Below are 16,786 nucleotides of genomic sequence, written 5' to 3'. Positions count from 1 at the left end.
AGATGGTACCTGCGAATGGCGAAAGACGAAGGGAAAATGTTTGGAGTCAAGTATCGTGACCATGATTTCTTCCGCGAGGAGGACGACTTCTGGGTGTACTTCCAAAATTTATATCACATTTACCATCGACAAGCCCTCGACGCCTCTATCATCACCATTTGGGTTTTGTAAGCATCACTTATCTCTACATTAATACTTTTTGTTAACAAGAACATAATTTTATGTGTGCATTATAAAATTTGTATTGCATCGTTTAGACAGGAGATCCAAAGAAGCCGAAAACATGGATGGCACCATCAGATCGGCTTCATGTCTCCTTTGCTAGTCAACCAGAAATTGATCAACGAAAGTTACAAGGAAATGTGCGAAAACATGTACGATTCGTTGACTAGGCAAAGTTACAAATCCTATATATTCATACCATACAACTTTGGGTAAGCCTTGATCGACTCAAACCTCTGTTATATTACTAAATAAATACTAAGTTGTCTAATACATTTATGTATATATCCTATCTATATCTGCAGTTATCATTGGATTTTACTCATACTTTCCGTAGAGACCGGCAATCTTATAGTCTTTGACTCAATGAGAAATCCATATTCCGCAATCCAACATATCATAGACCCCTTGAACAGGTAAGTTCAGTTTGCACAATCAAATCTTTTTCTGTTAATAACAATTCCTGAATATCAAACTTAACTTTGAGCGCAGGGTTTGGAAAAAATTTGTGAAAAATAACAAAGGACGTGGTCAATGGAGGCCCGAACTGAACGTTAACATGGATTATCCGGTATGTTCATTCATAAAGATTTGTCTAGTTAAGTATATAATCCCAAATTGTTCTAAATTGAGTAATTTATTTGTTTCTCCTTAAGTGTGCGAGACAACAACAAGGAACTGATTGGTGCGGGTACTACGTATGCGACTGCTTGCACATCATGACTCCATGCGGGAAGGCTACTGATGAAGAAATGAGAGTACGTCCAAACCGTTCACTAGTATATTTTCATAATTGTACTAACGCACAGAATGTTAATGCTTTTTTCCTAAATGATAGATGTCTCAAATGGGGGATGAATGTTACTCTACTGATCGGATCAATGCCGTGTGCGAGCAGCTCGCCGGATTCATTTTGAACGAGATCTTGGATCCTAGAGGCGAGTTCTACCACGACGGTCACATCGATAGAGGACTTTCATCGACATCCTGAGGGGACTAGTAGTTGGACGGCTAACATGACTTGTACATTTGTAAATATTTTTAAACATTATGCCTTGATGTTTGTAAATTTATAAATATATTAGTTCATGTAATTAGCCTAATTATATGCTCGCATTTTACTTTTAGTTAGTTTCAAATATTCACTGAAAACGAACACGAACAACCAATGAACGTAGAGTACTTGTCGGGTATCACAATTTGGGACACCCTAATCGGGGTACTAAGACCGCTTTTAAAAACACAAACACCTGTTAAGGCAACTAGGCCCATGACCTCCTTTCAATCTGGAAGAAAGGAAAGGATTTAATGAAGCCCAGCACGCGGCCCATTCACATCCCCCTCGAACCCGCGGAATGATCTCCGCCTCATTCGAGGGTCCCTCTCGGGCCCGCTGGACAATCTCTGCCTCGCTCGAGGGTAGCAGATCTACCCTCGAGCGGGTGACTCATCTTCCGCCTCGCTCGAGGGCCCCCCTCGGGACCCTCGACCGCGCAAACACACTTCCGCCTCGCTCGAGGGTAGCGGATCTACCCTCGAGCGGGTGAATGATCTCCGCCTCGCTCGAGGCCGTCTCTCGGCACAAGGGACAAACAACCTTGCCGCCCAATTGCTCGCCGTACGAAGGCATTAAAAGCCAGCCACTCCGCCGCGGCTCAAAGGACGGGCGGCGTCAGGCCGCCATTCCCACAGTGGATGTGACCGAGGTCCCATCCGCTGACTCCGGTCGCCATTCCGCCATCCCGGATGCTGTAGCAGCACCTTGGGACTGCAGCGCGGAACAAGATGGGCTCGGCACTGCTCCCATTACTGTTCTGCCGACACCGACCATCCGGACCTCCCCCCTTGAGAAGTCCGGGACCTCCACGTGTCCCCCGGACCTTCCAGTGTGCACACGCGTGCTTCGACCAGGGGGTCCGGGGCCGTCGCGCGCCATTACTACCGCTAGACAGCAGGGCACTGCACGCCATCACGTCGCCTGCAGGGACACTGCAGGACGACCGGCGCGACCTTCGCAGGACCAAGGACGAAATCCGGGATGACAGCGACGCACGCCGCCTTCCCACAGTGTACTTCCTACCGTGTCCGACCAATGTACCCCACGATTCAGGGGAGGACGGCGACTTCCATGCCCCACTCATGTACACCGCCCCTCCTTGTAACTATAAAAGGAGGAGGCGGGCTTCCTTTAGACGCTCTCGGCTGGACACACCCTCTCTCTCTGGACTCTAGTATGCTTGATCTCTCTGGCTTCTCTCTTCAAGAGGACGTTCAGGGACTACTGAGCACTCATCTCAACCGACTCCACTCCTAGCTGAGACTTGGGAGCTTCCCTCCCTCTCTCGCCTTGCTTGTACCCCCTACTACAAGCACTCCGGGTGCAAGATAATACAGTGCCCTCGCACACCCCCTTTGCTGGACGTACGGCCCCGCGGCCGGAACCAGGATAAACCGTGTGTTACTGTGATTGCCTCTTGCATCATCATCTGGGACGAGGAAACGCGCAACATTTACTAATTAGGATCCAGGCCCCCAGGTTGGGACACCGACAGTACTATAGAGCTTGAGTGCGTTTAGCAATTATAAAAGAATAAACAGTAATAAATAGAACAAACAAAACTGGATTTGAGAAAAAAAAAGGAAAAGGTCATTGGTACCGGTTGGAAATACCAACCGGTACCAAAGGGGCTGCCACCTTACGTCAGTGTGGCAGCGTGGCCTTTCTCAGCCGGTGCCCAAGGCCCGTTTTCTAGTAGTGGAGGTGTTTCCATGAAAGATGAGATTCTATCAAGTTGTACCACTCCTGATCGGGGTGTATCTGTCAACCCTGACATCAATAACTTTCATTATCTAACTACCACACATTGGAATAAGATAGAAATATAACATTGTCCAAACCTGCTGGATGTTGACTACTGAGCACGTGTTCTTGCTCACTTGCAGCCACACCCATAGTCCAACTGAAAATTGTAGTTCCATCCACATGCAACAGCGCCGAAGATGGAGTGCATGACATTCCTATCACCATCAAAAAGCATTAATCAACCTTTCACCAACCAAATCACAATAAAATATGACTAACCAGCACTCCCAGAAATGTGGAACACTACCGACGGAGGTGTATCCATCAAACAAGGAACTTCATGAACATGTAACACTCCAGACTGAGGTGTATCTGTCATATCTGCCATTAACATCTCCCATAGTTTAAGCATCACACAATATCTTTGGGAATTTAAATTTCATAATTAATTTAACAACATGTAGTTGACCTATTGATCGTTTCTCTGCTTGTCGTCGATGATAGTTTTCTCTTTTCTTTGCATTAAGTTCTGCTTTCTTCTCTAGCGGCATATTCGCATAATGTTCTCTTGCTTTTTGCCGCCTAACAGCTATTAGTCAGCATCTAACAAACAGAGGTGGACAATTAGTGGTTTGGACAATTACGGACATGGACAAGTAGTCGTACAATACTCACCGCCTTCCAATTCTCTTGACCTTTTATTAGAACCAGTTTTCCGATTCTGTGTGTTGCTTATATCCCCAAGAGGAACACGATGCTCGCAGCCGCCGCGTCGCGCCATCGACGTAGACTGTGTTCGTCGGCGTTGTCGCGGGCGTGGACGTCCGTCTTCCGGAGAATGGCGCAGCTGCCGCAATTGATGGCTCCCTCGTCCAAGAGCGCGAGGTCGCATAGCGTCCGTCCAAGAGCATGTTCGGCCAGTGATGGCGAATGAAACACGTAGGCCTGTTGCAGAAAAAAAACATGAGGTTAGGGTTCACGACCACCACTCACCAAGGGCAAGTATGTCTTGATCCGTGGGCGAGGTGCCCCTGCACCGATGCTAGGCGCGGCCTCTGTTTGGGCCGCGTCCGACGTGCCGACGCTTGGCGCAGCGACCCGTCGCGAGGGTGGAGCTCGACACGCCGAAGCTAGGGGGTGCGATCTGCGTGGGTTCGGCAGCGGTCGGGACGCGGGTTTGGAGCTCGACCAGGGAGGGAGGAAGCTCGGCGGCGTACGCAAGCGAGGGAGGGAGGAAGCTCGGCGGCTCTGCGATCCAGGATCGGCGGCGGTCGGGACACGTGTTTGGAGATCATCCAGGGAGGGAGGACGCTCGGCGGCAGTCGCAAGTGAGGGAGGGCGGATGCTCAGCGGTGGCTCTGCGATTACGGATAGAAAACTGGTGTGAAGGACTCTGGAAAAAAAAACCGCGTGAACGCAAGAGAGAGAGGGCGGACGCTCGGCGGCGGCTCCGGGATCCGGGAGAAAAATCGGCGCCTCCGCAAGAAAAACCGGGCAAAAAAAACTGTGGCGTGGGTACAGAACGCGCGGTGAGAAAAAACATCGGGGGGAGGGGCGCGTGCTCGCGATAGAACTGGCAGGGCGACGATTTGGGTCTGCCAGGTTCCCGCCAAACATTTGGTGCTTACATGTAGGCCTCAAAGTGGGGTTTGTGAGGTGGATATGTGGGCTAATTTTAGTGAAAAGTGTTTCAATTTCCATGAATGCTTATAGTATAGATAGATTACGGACGGGAGGGCGTCCGTTGTCGGCCCTTAATCTGGAGGACACGTATGAAGCTCAAACAGACATGAGCGCTGGAAGCAAAAGTACATGAGCGTCGTGCTCGCGATGTCCTGGTGGGCAGGATCAATCCTGATGAGGATCAACGCCTTCAAATCATCTGAGATCGATGCGAATCCAGACTCCACCGCAACGCCATTGCCACGGTATAGGTCGAGGAAGACACCCAGCAGATGCTATCGGCGAGCAGCTTCCAGAGCCGGTTGCCACCCGGCGGCCGAGCCCCACGTCCTCACTTAATTTCACGGACCGTCTCATCGACTCCGCCGGAGAGGAAAGCCGTGACGGCTGCGCGGTTCTCATACGCTCCCGCGCTTGAGGCAACTAGGATCTTCCGTTGACAGCTAAATTTGGCATGCACCGAGACCGACCGGTCAGACCGGTCTCGTCTGAGCAGTCCGAGTAGAATTAGGATTTTTTTTATAAAGAATCTTTTTTTAAACCTACTCATGAAGCGATACGTCTTCCCCGGCCTATAAATATAAAGGCTATGGTCGATTTAGGTGATTCCTAATCGAATCAATCAAAATATCGCATTACTTTTTGTCTCTCAAACCCTAACCTTTTCCAAACCCTGATTGCTTTTTTCTCTCGTCTCAACAATGTTTGAAGTCGTTCTGAGTGGCCTGCCAATCTCAAAGCAACCCTAACATGACGTGCTCCGACGGGATCCCTCCCGAGCTCATCGTTCTAGACTTTCATGAAGCTCTGCTTGCACTAGTCAGACCGGTCGGCGGCACCAGTCATACCAGCCTGCCCAGGGTTTTGCTGGTGTTGATCGTTTTGAAGATCTTGCTGCGCGTTCTAGCGCATTCGAGTGTGTGACCAGATTTAGCATCAACAGTGTCCAATGCCGCTGTAGTATACAAATCGAACGAAGTGGCCACAGTTTCCACAGCGACTTCCACGTCGGGAGACCTGTAGGACGACGTGGTCCTCTCGTTGCCCTGACGCGCACTGTGGCAGAGAATACCCGTGGGACTGATATCGTGTTTGACGTCGCTGGTGGCGCGCCGTGGGGAAGGAAGCCTTCGTAGATGAAGGCCATATGCGCCACGATGCACAGCCGGGCGAAGATGCTGCACTCAGCATTCCAGAGGTTGCCACAGAGGTTTGTCGGTGACCTTGTGAAGAGGGCTCCTCTTTGCAATACGACGATGCAGCAGTAGTAGATGCCCACTAGACATCAAACTTTTGTAAGAGTATGGAGTACTCCTAGGCCACACTACTACAAATGATGAAATCAATGGCAGTTCCAAAATTATTTTTGCTGGCGGTTTGACCTTTGTGACTGTATAAATGTTTTGTCCCATAGGTTCCTAATGGAAGCCATGAGAATCGATATGTTTACTGTAGGTTCTTTATATGAACCACCAGTAGAAAACCGCAATGATTTTTACCCGCGGTTTGTTCTAGTAACTGTCGCTATAAATATGATCTTTACCCAAGGTTTTTCTAATGATCGCCGGTAATAATGGCCTTCACAGCCCACGATCGACAATCACGGCCCAGCAACCCTTCTCGGTGTTCCTGAGGGTCTTCGAGTCCTCGAGCAATCGCTCCCATCAACCAGAAAGGCGGTGGCCGGCCGGCGGGCACTTCGAAGAGTGATGCCTGGTCCGGCCCTTCAGACGCACGGTGCGGCCGGCATGCGCCGCGGCCACCCACCACCCGAGGTCGAGCCATGGAGGTGGGCAGGCGGACGCCGAACGGAGCGACGGGCAGAGACAGGAAGCCGGCAAGCAAACAGGTCTGCTTTGTTCTGTCGTTCTTGTTTTACACTGCCTGTTTCTGCTGTCTGATAAACAAAGCACGCTCTGATGTGCCCAGAACAGAGCGCCCAGACACTTAACTGGTGAAGGACATCGATCGGCCGGATACACCAGAGCAGCTACGGAATCGACGGCTTCTCGCACATAACCGTCGCTGGCGCGCTTGCTCACGGGCGCAAGGAGGTGAGCAACACCAACGCTCTGAAATTGGGGCAGCGCCTCTGTGCGTATCCCATTGCAATGTGTACTGGTATGAATAGGTAGTGCCCATGTTAGTTCAGTCAATGCAAACATGCCGAAGGCATGGCATGTTTTTCGCCTTTTATGCTGTGACGAACTGGTTCTGGTGGACACTGTTTTCCCACGTGCGGCCTCCCTGCAGCATGGTAGCTAGTTACTTGCTTCTATGAAGACTCACCAATTTTGGACTTAATTTGGTTTGACCTGTGTAGATTAGTATATATGCATCATGACACTTAATTTGGACATTCTAGTATACGAGTAGCTGATTGGCAGTAGTGTGGATAATATCATGGTATTTTTTTTCTTTTTCCTAGTCACAAATTTTTTTCCTAGTTTCCTTTAGGTGTTGGGGATTGCCCCCTCGCGAAGGTGGCGAGACCCGAAGGTATCCCGAAAGTTGTGATACCCACTAACAGGCAGAACCACCCTTCTTTCTCTCTTGACAAAAACAAGGACATTGATGAACCCCAGAGACTGATGGCTCGGGCGAAGGTTCGGGTGACTGATCAAGGCCATATTCCCGAAGGTGATGTCGCAAACCTTCGGATGTGGTAGGCAGCCTGGAAGCGGAAAGCAGTAGAGGCAGAGCTTCACGAGGCATGCCAAAGGTTCCCGCTGAAGGTTGCCAAGCAGCATGAAGCATGTGATCCGGGTAGGAGTGTACAAGTCGAACTGTCTTACCTGGGGAAATTACCAAACACCCCTACTGTAATCTCTTGACCTCTGGGAAAACCGGAGTGGCATTCTTGGAATGTTGTAATAAGGTTGTGGGTATAAATAGCCCCCCTGCCCAACCATTGTATGGGGTTGAACATTCTGGGAATTACAGTGCAATTGCGATTGTGCAAATAGTTCCATTGTGTTTCACATTGTTGGTCACCTTTGTTTCCCTTTCTGTGTCTGGTGATCAAGCCTAAGATCCCAACAGACGCGCCCACCCATGTTCTTAGCTCGAAAATCACCCTACGATGGCCCCACCAAAGAGGAAAACCACCAACCCGAGCGCTCCAGACACCGAAGGTACCAACCTTAATGATGTCCCGATTGGACAATCCCCGCCAACCGAACCAACCCCTACACAACTGGCAGAGCAGGAGAAGTGTTTTTGCGAACACTGATTGGTCCTGTGACCAGCATCTATCCCATGAAAGTGGCAGAATAGTTTTTGCGGGCCTTCCGGAGGTCCGTGGCCTAGGGCTCTTCCTTTTCCGCGGCCCCTGTTGGACCTGCTTCTTTGGTTCGACTCTTTGGAGTTGTTGTTATCTTACTCCTTCGAAGGTTGTGTGGATGGTGGGATTATGTAGGGATCAAGTTCTTCTTACTGATCTGAGTCTTGGAAGGTTCCACAGGAAATTTATATTGATGTTGTTGATTTGTGTTGGCTTGGTTGTTTCGCTGCCAACTCTGTTGTTGCCTCATCAGCTTTCTTTGCTCCACTCGCCGTTTGTGGTCTGCATCAGACTTTGCATCCTTCTCTACCTCCGCGTATAGTTCTGATAGGCTTCTTGGTGGTTCTCTGTCAAGGTGAGATGCCAGTTGATTGGGTAGGAGCCCTTCAATGAATTTTTCAATGGCGTCTTTTTCAGAGAAATTTGGAGTCTGTGCTTTTTTCTGCACAAACCTCTGAAGGTATTCGGGCAGTGGTTCTCTGTCCATTTATATGCAGCTAAATTGCTGCAAAGAGGTAATGGCCATCCTTTTGAAAACTTGAAAGTCTTGCTTGAGTTTTTCTTTGAGTTGTATCCATCTTTGAATTGAGAGTGGCTGGATATATGAGTACCAGTTTGCAACTGGGCCTTTGCACGCCATGATAAAGGACTTTGCCATGATGAGATCATCTCCACAAGCTGAGGCGATAGTAGCTTCGTAGGTCATTATAAACTGTGCAGGATCGATTGACCCGTCGTACTTTGGCAGTTGGATTGGCTTGTAGCCATATGGCTAGGGGGTGCGCTGCAGGGCGATTGACAGTGGTGACGTCAGGTCAAATGGGGGGTTTGGATGGAAGTGGTGATTTTGATGAATGTGATTTACCTGTCGAAGGTCTTGACCTACGGGGTGTCTGGATGTTCCAGCTGCTACGTGGGGGTTCTGTGATTCTTGTGCTTGTCCGACTTCTTCTTGCAGTTTCTGGATTTCTGCCCGCATTTCTGCAACACTGCATTTGGCTTCCGCTAATTTCTAGGCCTGCTCAGCCGCTCTCTTCTTGGTTGCAAGTTGATTGGCCAGATGAGCCTTCTTCATTTCTAGTGCTCGGAGCTCAAGGTTGAGTTCATCATGCAAGATTTGCTCAGGTTGGTTATCTTCGTTCTGGGAGAGGTTGTTTTGTATTTCAGCTTTGGCTGTTGCTGCTGCTGCTGCCTCCTTTTCATCCTCTGATGCGGCTGCTGCCTTCTTGTTTGCTGCCGCGGTTTTTTTGCTTGGAGAGCGCATTGTGCTTGTGCGTGCTTCTCCTTCTTAGCCAGTTGTGCGGGGGTTGGTTCGGTTGGCGGGGATTGTCCAATCGGGACATCATGAAGGTTGGTACCTTCGGTGTCTGGGGAGACGCTTTCACATGAATGCTTTGCCCAATCTTTTCCTTCTTCGAGGGTTCGGCCGGTCATAGTCGGGCCTCGCCCCCGAGGGGCTACTATTGGAGATCGCCCCCTCGCGAAGGTGGCAAGACCCGAAGGTATCCCGAAAGTTGTGATACCTACTAACAGGCAGAACCAGCCTTCCTTCTCTCTTGACAAAAACAGGGATGTTGATGAACCCTAGAGACTGAAGGCTCGGGTGAAGGTTCAGGTGACTGATCAAGGCCATATTCCCGAAGGTGATGTCGCAAACCTTCGGATGTGGCAGGTTGCCTAGAAGCGGAAAGCAGTAGAGATGAAGCTTCACGAGGCATGCCAAAGGTTCCCGCCAAAGGTTGCCAAGCAGCATGAAGCATGCGATCCGGGTAGGAGTGTACAAGTCGAACTGTCTTACCCGGGGAAATTACCAAACACCCCTACTGTAATCTCTTGACCTCCGGGAAAACCGGAGGGGCATTCTTGGAATGTTGTAATAAGGTTGTGGGTATAAATAACCCCCTGCCCAACCATTGTATGGGGTTGAACATTCTGGGAATTACAGTGCAATTGCGATTATGCAAATAGTTCCATTGTGTTTTATATTGTTGGTCACCTTTGTTTCCCTTTCTCTGTTTGGTGATCAAGCCTAAGATCCCAATAGACACGCCCACCCATGTTCTTAGCTCGAAAATCACCCTACGATGGCCCCACCAAAGAGGAAAACCACCAACCCGAGCGCTCCAGACACCGAAGGTACCAACCTTATATGATGTCCCGATTGGACAATCCCCGCCAACCGAACCAACCCCTACACAACTAGCTGAGGAGGAGAAGTGTTTTTGCGAACACCGATTGGTCCTGTGACCAGCATCTGTCCCATGAAAGTGGCAGAATAGTTTTTGCGGGCCTTCCGGAGGTCTACGGCTTAGGGCTCTTCCTTTTCCGCGGCCCCTGTTGGACCTGCTTCTTTGGTTCGACTCTTTGGAGTTGTTGTTATCTTACTCCTTCGAAGGTTGTGTGGATGGTGGGATTATGTAGGGATCAAGTTCTTCTTGATGATCTAAGTCTTGGAAGGTTCCACAGGAAATTTATATTGATGTTGTTGATTTGTGTTGGCTTGGTTGTTTTGCTGCCAACTCTGTTGTTGCCTCATCAGCTTTCTTTGCTCCACTATCCGTTTGTGGTCTGCATCAGACTTTGCATACTTCTCTACCTCCGCGTATAGTTCTGATAGGCTTCATGGTGGTTCTCTATCAAAGTGAGATGCCAGTTGATTGGGTAGGAGCCCTTCAATGAATTTTTCAATGGCGACTTTTTCAGAGAAATTTGGAGTATGTGCTTTTTTCTGCACAAACCTCCGAAGGTATTCGGGCAGTGATTCTCTGTCCATTTATATGCAGCTAAATTGCTGCAAAGAGGTAATGGCCATCCTTTTGAAAACTTGAAAGTCTTGCTTGAGTTTTTCATTGAGTTGTACCCATCTTTGAATTGAGAGTGGCTGGATATATGAGTACCAGTTTGCAACTGGGCCTTTGCACGCCATGATGAAGGACTTTGCCATGATGGGATCATCTCCACCAGCTGAGGCGATAGTAGCTTCGTAGGTCATTATAAACTGTGCAGGATCGACTGACCCGTCGTACTTTGGCAGTTGGATTGGCTTGTAGCCATATGGCCAAGGGGTGCGCTGCAGGGCGATTGACAGCGGTGATGTCAAGTCAAATGGGGGTTTTGTTGGAAGTGGTGATCTTGATGAAAGTGATTTGCCTGTCGAAGGTCTTGACCTTCGGGGTGTCTGGATGTTCCAGCTGCTACGTGGGGGTTCTGTGATTCTTGTGCTTGTCCGACTTCTTCCTGCAGTTTCTAGGTTTCTGCCCGCATTTCTGCGACTCTGCATTTGGCTTCCGCTAATTTCTAGGCCTGCTCAGCCGCTCCCTTCTTGGTTGCAAGTTGATTGGCCAGATGAGCCTTCTTCATTTCTAGTGCTCGAAGCTCAAGGTTGAGTTCATCGTGCAAGATTTGCTCAGGTTGGTTATCTTCGTTCTGGGAGAGGTTGTTTTGTATTTCAGCTTCGGCTGTTGCTGCTGCTGCTGCTGCCTCCTTTTCTGCCTCTGATGCGGCTGCTGCCTTCTTGTTTGCTGCCGCAGCTTTTTTTGCTTGGAGAGTGCGTTGTGCTTGTGCGTGCTTCTCCTTCTTAGCCAGTTGTGCGGGGGTTGGTTCGATTGGCGGGGATTATCCAATCGGGACATCATGAAGGTTGGTACCTTCGGTGTCTGGGGAGACGCTTTCACATGAATGCTTTGCCCAATCTTTTCCTTCTTCGAGGGTTCAGCTGATCGGAGTCGGGCCTCGCCCCCGAGGGGCTACTATTGGAGATCGCCCCCTCGCGAAGGTGGCGAGACTCGAAGGTATCTCGAAACTTGTGATACCCACTAACAGGCAGAACCACCCTTCCTTCTCTCTTGACAAATACAGGGACGTTGATGAACCCCAGAGACTGAAGGCTCGGGCGAAGGTTCGGGTGACTGAACAAGGCCATATTCCCGAAGGTGATGTCGCAAACCTTCGGATGTGGTAGGCAGCCTAGAAGCGGAAAGCAGTAGAGGCAAAGCTTCACGAGGCATGCCAAAGGTTCCCGCCAAAGGTTGCCAAGCAGCATGAAGCATGTGATCCGGGTAGGAGTGTACAAGTCGAACTGTCTTACCCGGGGAAATTACCCAACACCCCTACTGTAATCTCTTGACCTCCGGGAAAACCGGAGGGGCATTCTTGGAATGTTGTAATAAGGTTGTGGGTATAAATAGCCCCCTGCCCAACCATTGTATGGGGTTGAACATTCTGGGAATTACAGTGCAATTGCGATTGTGCAAATAGTTCCATTGTGTTTTACATTGTTGGTCACCTTTGTTTCCCTTTCTTTGTCTGATGATCAAGCCTAAGATCCCAACAGACACGCCCACCCGTGTTCTTAGCTCGAAAATCACCCTACGATGGCCCCACCAAAGAGGAAAACGACCAACCCGAGCGCTCCAGACACCGAAGGTACCAACCTTCATGATGTCCCGATTGGACAATCTCCGCCAGCCGAACCAACCCCTGCACAATTGGCTGAGCAGGAGAAGTGTTTTTGCGAACACTGATTGGTTCTGTGACCAGCATCTGTCCCATGAAAGTGGCAGAATAGTTTTTGCGGGCCTTCCAGAGGTCCGCGGCCTAGGCTCTTCCTTTTCCGCGGCCCCTGTTGGACCTGCTTCTTTGGTTGGACTCTTTGGAGTTATTGTTATCTTACTCCTTCGAAGGTTGTGTGGATGGCGGGATTATGTAGGGATCAATTTCTTCTTGTTGATCTGAGTCTTGGAAGGTTCCACATGAAATATATATTGATGTTGTTGATTTGTGTTAGCTTGGTTGTTTTGCTGCCAACTCTGTTGTTGCCTCATCAGCTTTCTTTGCTCCACTCGCCATTTGTGGTCTGCATCAGACTTTACATACTTCTCTACCTCCGCGTATAGTTCGGATAGGCTTCTTGGTGGTTCTCTGTCAAGGTGAGATGCCAGTTGATTGGGTAGGAGCCCTTCAATGAATTTTTCAATGGCGACTTTTTCAGAGAAATTTGGAGTCTGTGCTTTTTTCTGTACAAACCTCCGGAGGTATTCGGGCAGTGGTTCTCTATCCACTTATATGCAGCTAAATTGCTACAAAGAGGTAATGGCCATCCTTTTGAAAACTTGAAAGTCTTTCTTGAGTTTTTCATTGAGTTGTACCCAGCTTTGAATTGAGAGTGGCTGGATATATGAGTACCAGTTTGCAACCGGGCCTTCGCACGCCATGATGAAGGACTTTGCCATGATGGGATCATCTCCACCAGCTGAGGCCATAGTAGCTTCGTAGGTCATTATAAACTGTGCAGGATCGACTAACCCGTCGTACTTTGGCAGTTGGATTGGCTTGTAGCCATATGTCCAGGGGTGCACTGCAGGGCGATTGACAGCGGCGATGTCAGGTCAAATGGGGGGTTTGGTTGGAAGTGGTGATCTTGATGAATGTGATTTTCCTGTCGAAGGTCTTGACCTTCGGGGTGTCTGGATGTTCCAGCTGCTACGTGGGGGTTCTGTGATTCTTGTAATTGTCCGACTTCTTCCTGCAGTTTCTGGATTTCTGCCCGCATTTCTGCAACTCTGCGTTTGGCTTCCACTAATTTCTGGGCCTGCTCAGCTGCTCTCTTCTTGGTTGCAAGTTGATTGGACAGATGAGCCTTCTTCATTTCTAGTGCTCGAAGCTCAAGGTTGAGTTCATCGTGCAAGATTTGCTCAGGTTGGTTATCTTCGTGTTGGGAGAGGTTGCTCTGTATTTCAGCTTCGGCTGTTGCTACCGCCACTGCCTCCTTTTCTGCCTCTGATGCGGCTGCAGCTTTCTTGTTTGCTACCGCGGCTTTTTTTTGCTTGGAGAGCGCGTTGTGCTTGCGCGTGCTTCTCCTGCTTAGCCAGTTGTGCGGGGGTTGGTTCAGTTGGCGGGGATTGTCCAATCGGGATATCATGAAGGTTGGTACCTTCGGTGTCTGGGGAGATGCTTTCACATGAATGCTTTGCCCAATCTTTTCCTTCTTCGAGGGTTCGGCCTGTCGGACTCGGGCCTCGCCCCCGAGGGGCTACTATTGGGGATCGCCCCCTCGCGAAGGTGGCAAGACCCGAAGGTATCCCGAAAGTTGTGATACCCACTAACAGGCAGAACCACCCTTCCTTCTCTCTTGACAAAAATAGGGACGTTGATGAACCCCAGAGACTGAAGGCTCGGGCGAAGGTTCAGGAGACTGATCAAGGCCATATTCCCGAAGGTGTTGTCACAAACCTTTGGATGCGGCAGGCAGCCTGGAAGCGGAAAGTAGTAGAGGCGGAACTTCACGAGGCATGCCAAAGGTTCCCGCCGAAGGTTGCCAAGCAGCATGAAGCATGTGATCCGGGTAGGAGTGTGCAAGTCGAACTGTCTTACCCGGGGAATTTACCAAACACCCCTACAATAATCTCTTGACCTCCGGGAAAACCGGAGGGGCATTCTTGGAATGTTGTAATAAGGTTGGGGGTATAAATAGCCCCCTACCCAACCATTGTACGGGGTTGAACATTCTGGGAATTACAGTGCAATTGCGATTGTGCAAATAGTTTTATTGTGTTTTACATTATTGGTCACCTTTGTTTCTCTTTCTCTGCCTGGTGATCAAGCTGAAGATCCCAACATATAGTTCGTTCAGTATGGGCAAATTGAGCAAATTGACCAAGGCGAATGTTTGCCCAGTGTCTTGATTTTGTAGATTAGCTCTAGAAATAAGGGCAATTAGGGCTAGGGTCGAATCTTGCCAATATGAGAAGATGTGTGTGTGTGTGTGTGGTTAGTTGTCTGTAACACCCCAGAAAAAACACAACATTCCTCTAGAGAATTACCACACTGCAGCACAAGAACATAACAGAGTACGCGGAAGCAACATAAATTGTTCAGATAGATTAACAAAATTTCACTGGAGTGAAAGAAACACTTCACAAACTGAACCACGCGAGAGAAAAGAAACAACATCAGAATCTCCACATCCAAATATTTTATTATAAAACATTTGTTCAACATATATAGCTGTGTGTGTGCACACGTGCTGCTACTCCCATCCTGAGCATGCAACATCCAAGCTCAAGCACCTGTGGGGGGGGGGGAATCAAAGTGTGAGGTTTATAAAAAACCTTAGCAAGCAAACTGCCTTAACCAAGCTATTTAAATCACAATTTGATTAAACATCAAATTAATAATTTCATATAAAAGAAGCATTATACTGAGACAGTGTAACTTTAGGTAGAGATCTTCATAATGATGCTTCAGTGCATATGCAAATTGTGCAATGCATTATGAATGCTTTAATGCACATGCTTATGGTGCAATGCAATTGATGACTTCACTTCTACCCACAAATCCCAAGGAAGGAAGTGAGGGCTGCAACCACATTGCTATATCTCAATGTGCGTTGATGTACCGGTACTTACCGCACCAATCCGGCTACGGTTTCTTCATATGCATATTCAATATGAGAGTGCAAAAGTATAATTGCAATGCATGAACTTCATATACTTCCAAAATTTATAACTCCAAGAGCAATGCCACAAGTGGACAAACATATAAATCCACAAATAAAGAAAAAATCAGATCTTATCTGGCTAGTGTGAGCTTCTGAAATTTAATGGAGGCAATTCAAATAACAAAGTTAAAGCGAGTAGACCACATCGCTACGTTTACTTGCCTTCACCGAAGATCAAGAATGTGAGCTAAGCACAGTCCGAAGGTGCACCATCTGTTCACAAACATAGCTCAGCACCAAAATAAACATACTTCAAAATAAAAAACATCGAGTAAAGCAATCCTACGCCCGAACCCAACGTCCTCACATCAAGATATGCTAATCTAGTGAAAACAGCAGCACTGTTGCTTCTCTTTTTTTTGGATTCTTTGATTCTGATGGTGAAAAATTCTGATATTTTTCCAAAAGAAATTTAACTTCATAGCCTACAACTTTCTAGTTATCCAAAAGTATAGAAAAAATCATTAAGATTGGGTAAATTCAAGGTGAACCTTAATCTGATATTCTGATAGATTCTGCAGAATAGTTCTACTGAGATAGTCATAACTGGAGCTCCAAAATGCGGATGAATATGATCTTTACCAATCTGGAAAGATTATGAAATTATAGACAACTCTTATAACTAGCAGAAAGTCCAAAAACTCCATTAATATTTCCTAAACTTCAGGTTAACAGACAGTACCCAGAATTACGAGACTGAAAAACAGTCAGATTGCATCCTTAGTTTCTCCCTCATCTTAAATCCGACTGAGGTGTTCTCTGCGGCCATGGAAAGATCTCTAACTCTTCTCCAACTGATATAAAGGTTTGATATTTTTTTGAGATCATTAAGACCACGAAAAACTGCCACGAACAAAAACTGTGCAGACTGATGGTGTGCTGAGTATAGTGACGAGGGTAAAACCTTAATCCTAGTCCAAACCGCGAGTACTACCGCTTCTCCCATGTGCTAAAAACCTCTAAAACCAGGGGGAAAACATGTTCTACAGCAAGAGCAAGTCTCACCGAGGGTTTTCCCTTGCAAACAACAAAGGCAACGGTGTCGACGACGATACCAACAACGATTCCCCACCGTTTGCTTAGCGGCGAGGGTCACCGTAATCCTTCTCCAAGCTGCAGCACACATGGGGCACCACCATGAACAGCGAGGAAAACCCATGGAGATGGGAAAAACCAGTGGCGGATACAGAAAAAAAAATTTAGGAGGGGCTGAACGAAAGAACTTAACTTAGTTATATCCCATATAAAGCTAACATACTGTACTTTTTTATGTTTTACATGATAAGTTAGATAAAAA

General features: G+C 48.1%; 1 protein-coding gene across 1 annotated transcript; it reads right to left on the bottom strand.

The window, feature by feature from the left end:
* Nucleotides 1-2,907: 2,907 nt before the first annotated feature.
* On the bottom strand, nt 2,908-4,424 carry LOC120648700. Its single transcript, XM_039925389.1, has 5 exons — nt 3,701-4,424; nt 3,495-3,607; nt 3,305-3,406; nt 3,121-3,240; nt 2,908-3,049 (listed from the first exon to the last, which is right to left on the bottom strand). The coding sequence occupies exons 2-5, from the start codon at nt 3,574-3,576 to the stop codon at nt 2,919-2,921; spliced, it is 435 nt and encodes a 144-aa protein (XP_039781323.1). The 5' UTR covers nt 3,577-3,607; nt 3,701-4,424; the 3' UTR covers nt 2,908-2,918.
* Between the last annotated feature and the right edge of the window lie 12,362 nt (nt 4,425-16,786).

This window comes from Panicum virgatum, chromosome 9K, assembly GCF_016808335.1.
Source record: "Panicum virgatum strain AP13 chromosome 9K, P.virgatum_v5, whole genome shotgun sequence".
NCBI classification, from domain to species: domain Eukaryota; kingdom Viridiplantae; phylum Streptophyta; class Magnoliopsida; order Poales; family Poaceae; genus Panicum; species Panicum virgatum.
Note: the sequence above shows the minus strand (reverse complement) of the source record. Positions and strands in the feature narration are given on the sequence as shown.

Excerpts from the sequence above, each read along its gene's own strand:
- LOC120648700 (XM_039925389.1), bottom strand. The coding sequence starts at position 3,576 with ATGCCGCTAGAGAAGAAAGCAGAACTTAATGCAAAGAAAAGAGAAAAC. Across the intron at positions 3,407-3,494 it reads AGCAGAGAAACGATCAATAG|ATATGACAGATACACCTCAG; the intron begins GTCAACTACATG and ends TGTTAATGGCAG. Across the intron at positions 3,241-3,304 it reads CCACATTTCTGGGAGTGCTG|GAATGTCATGCACTCCATCT; the intron begins GTTAGTCATATT and ends TGATGGTGATAG.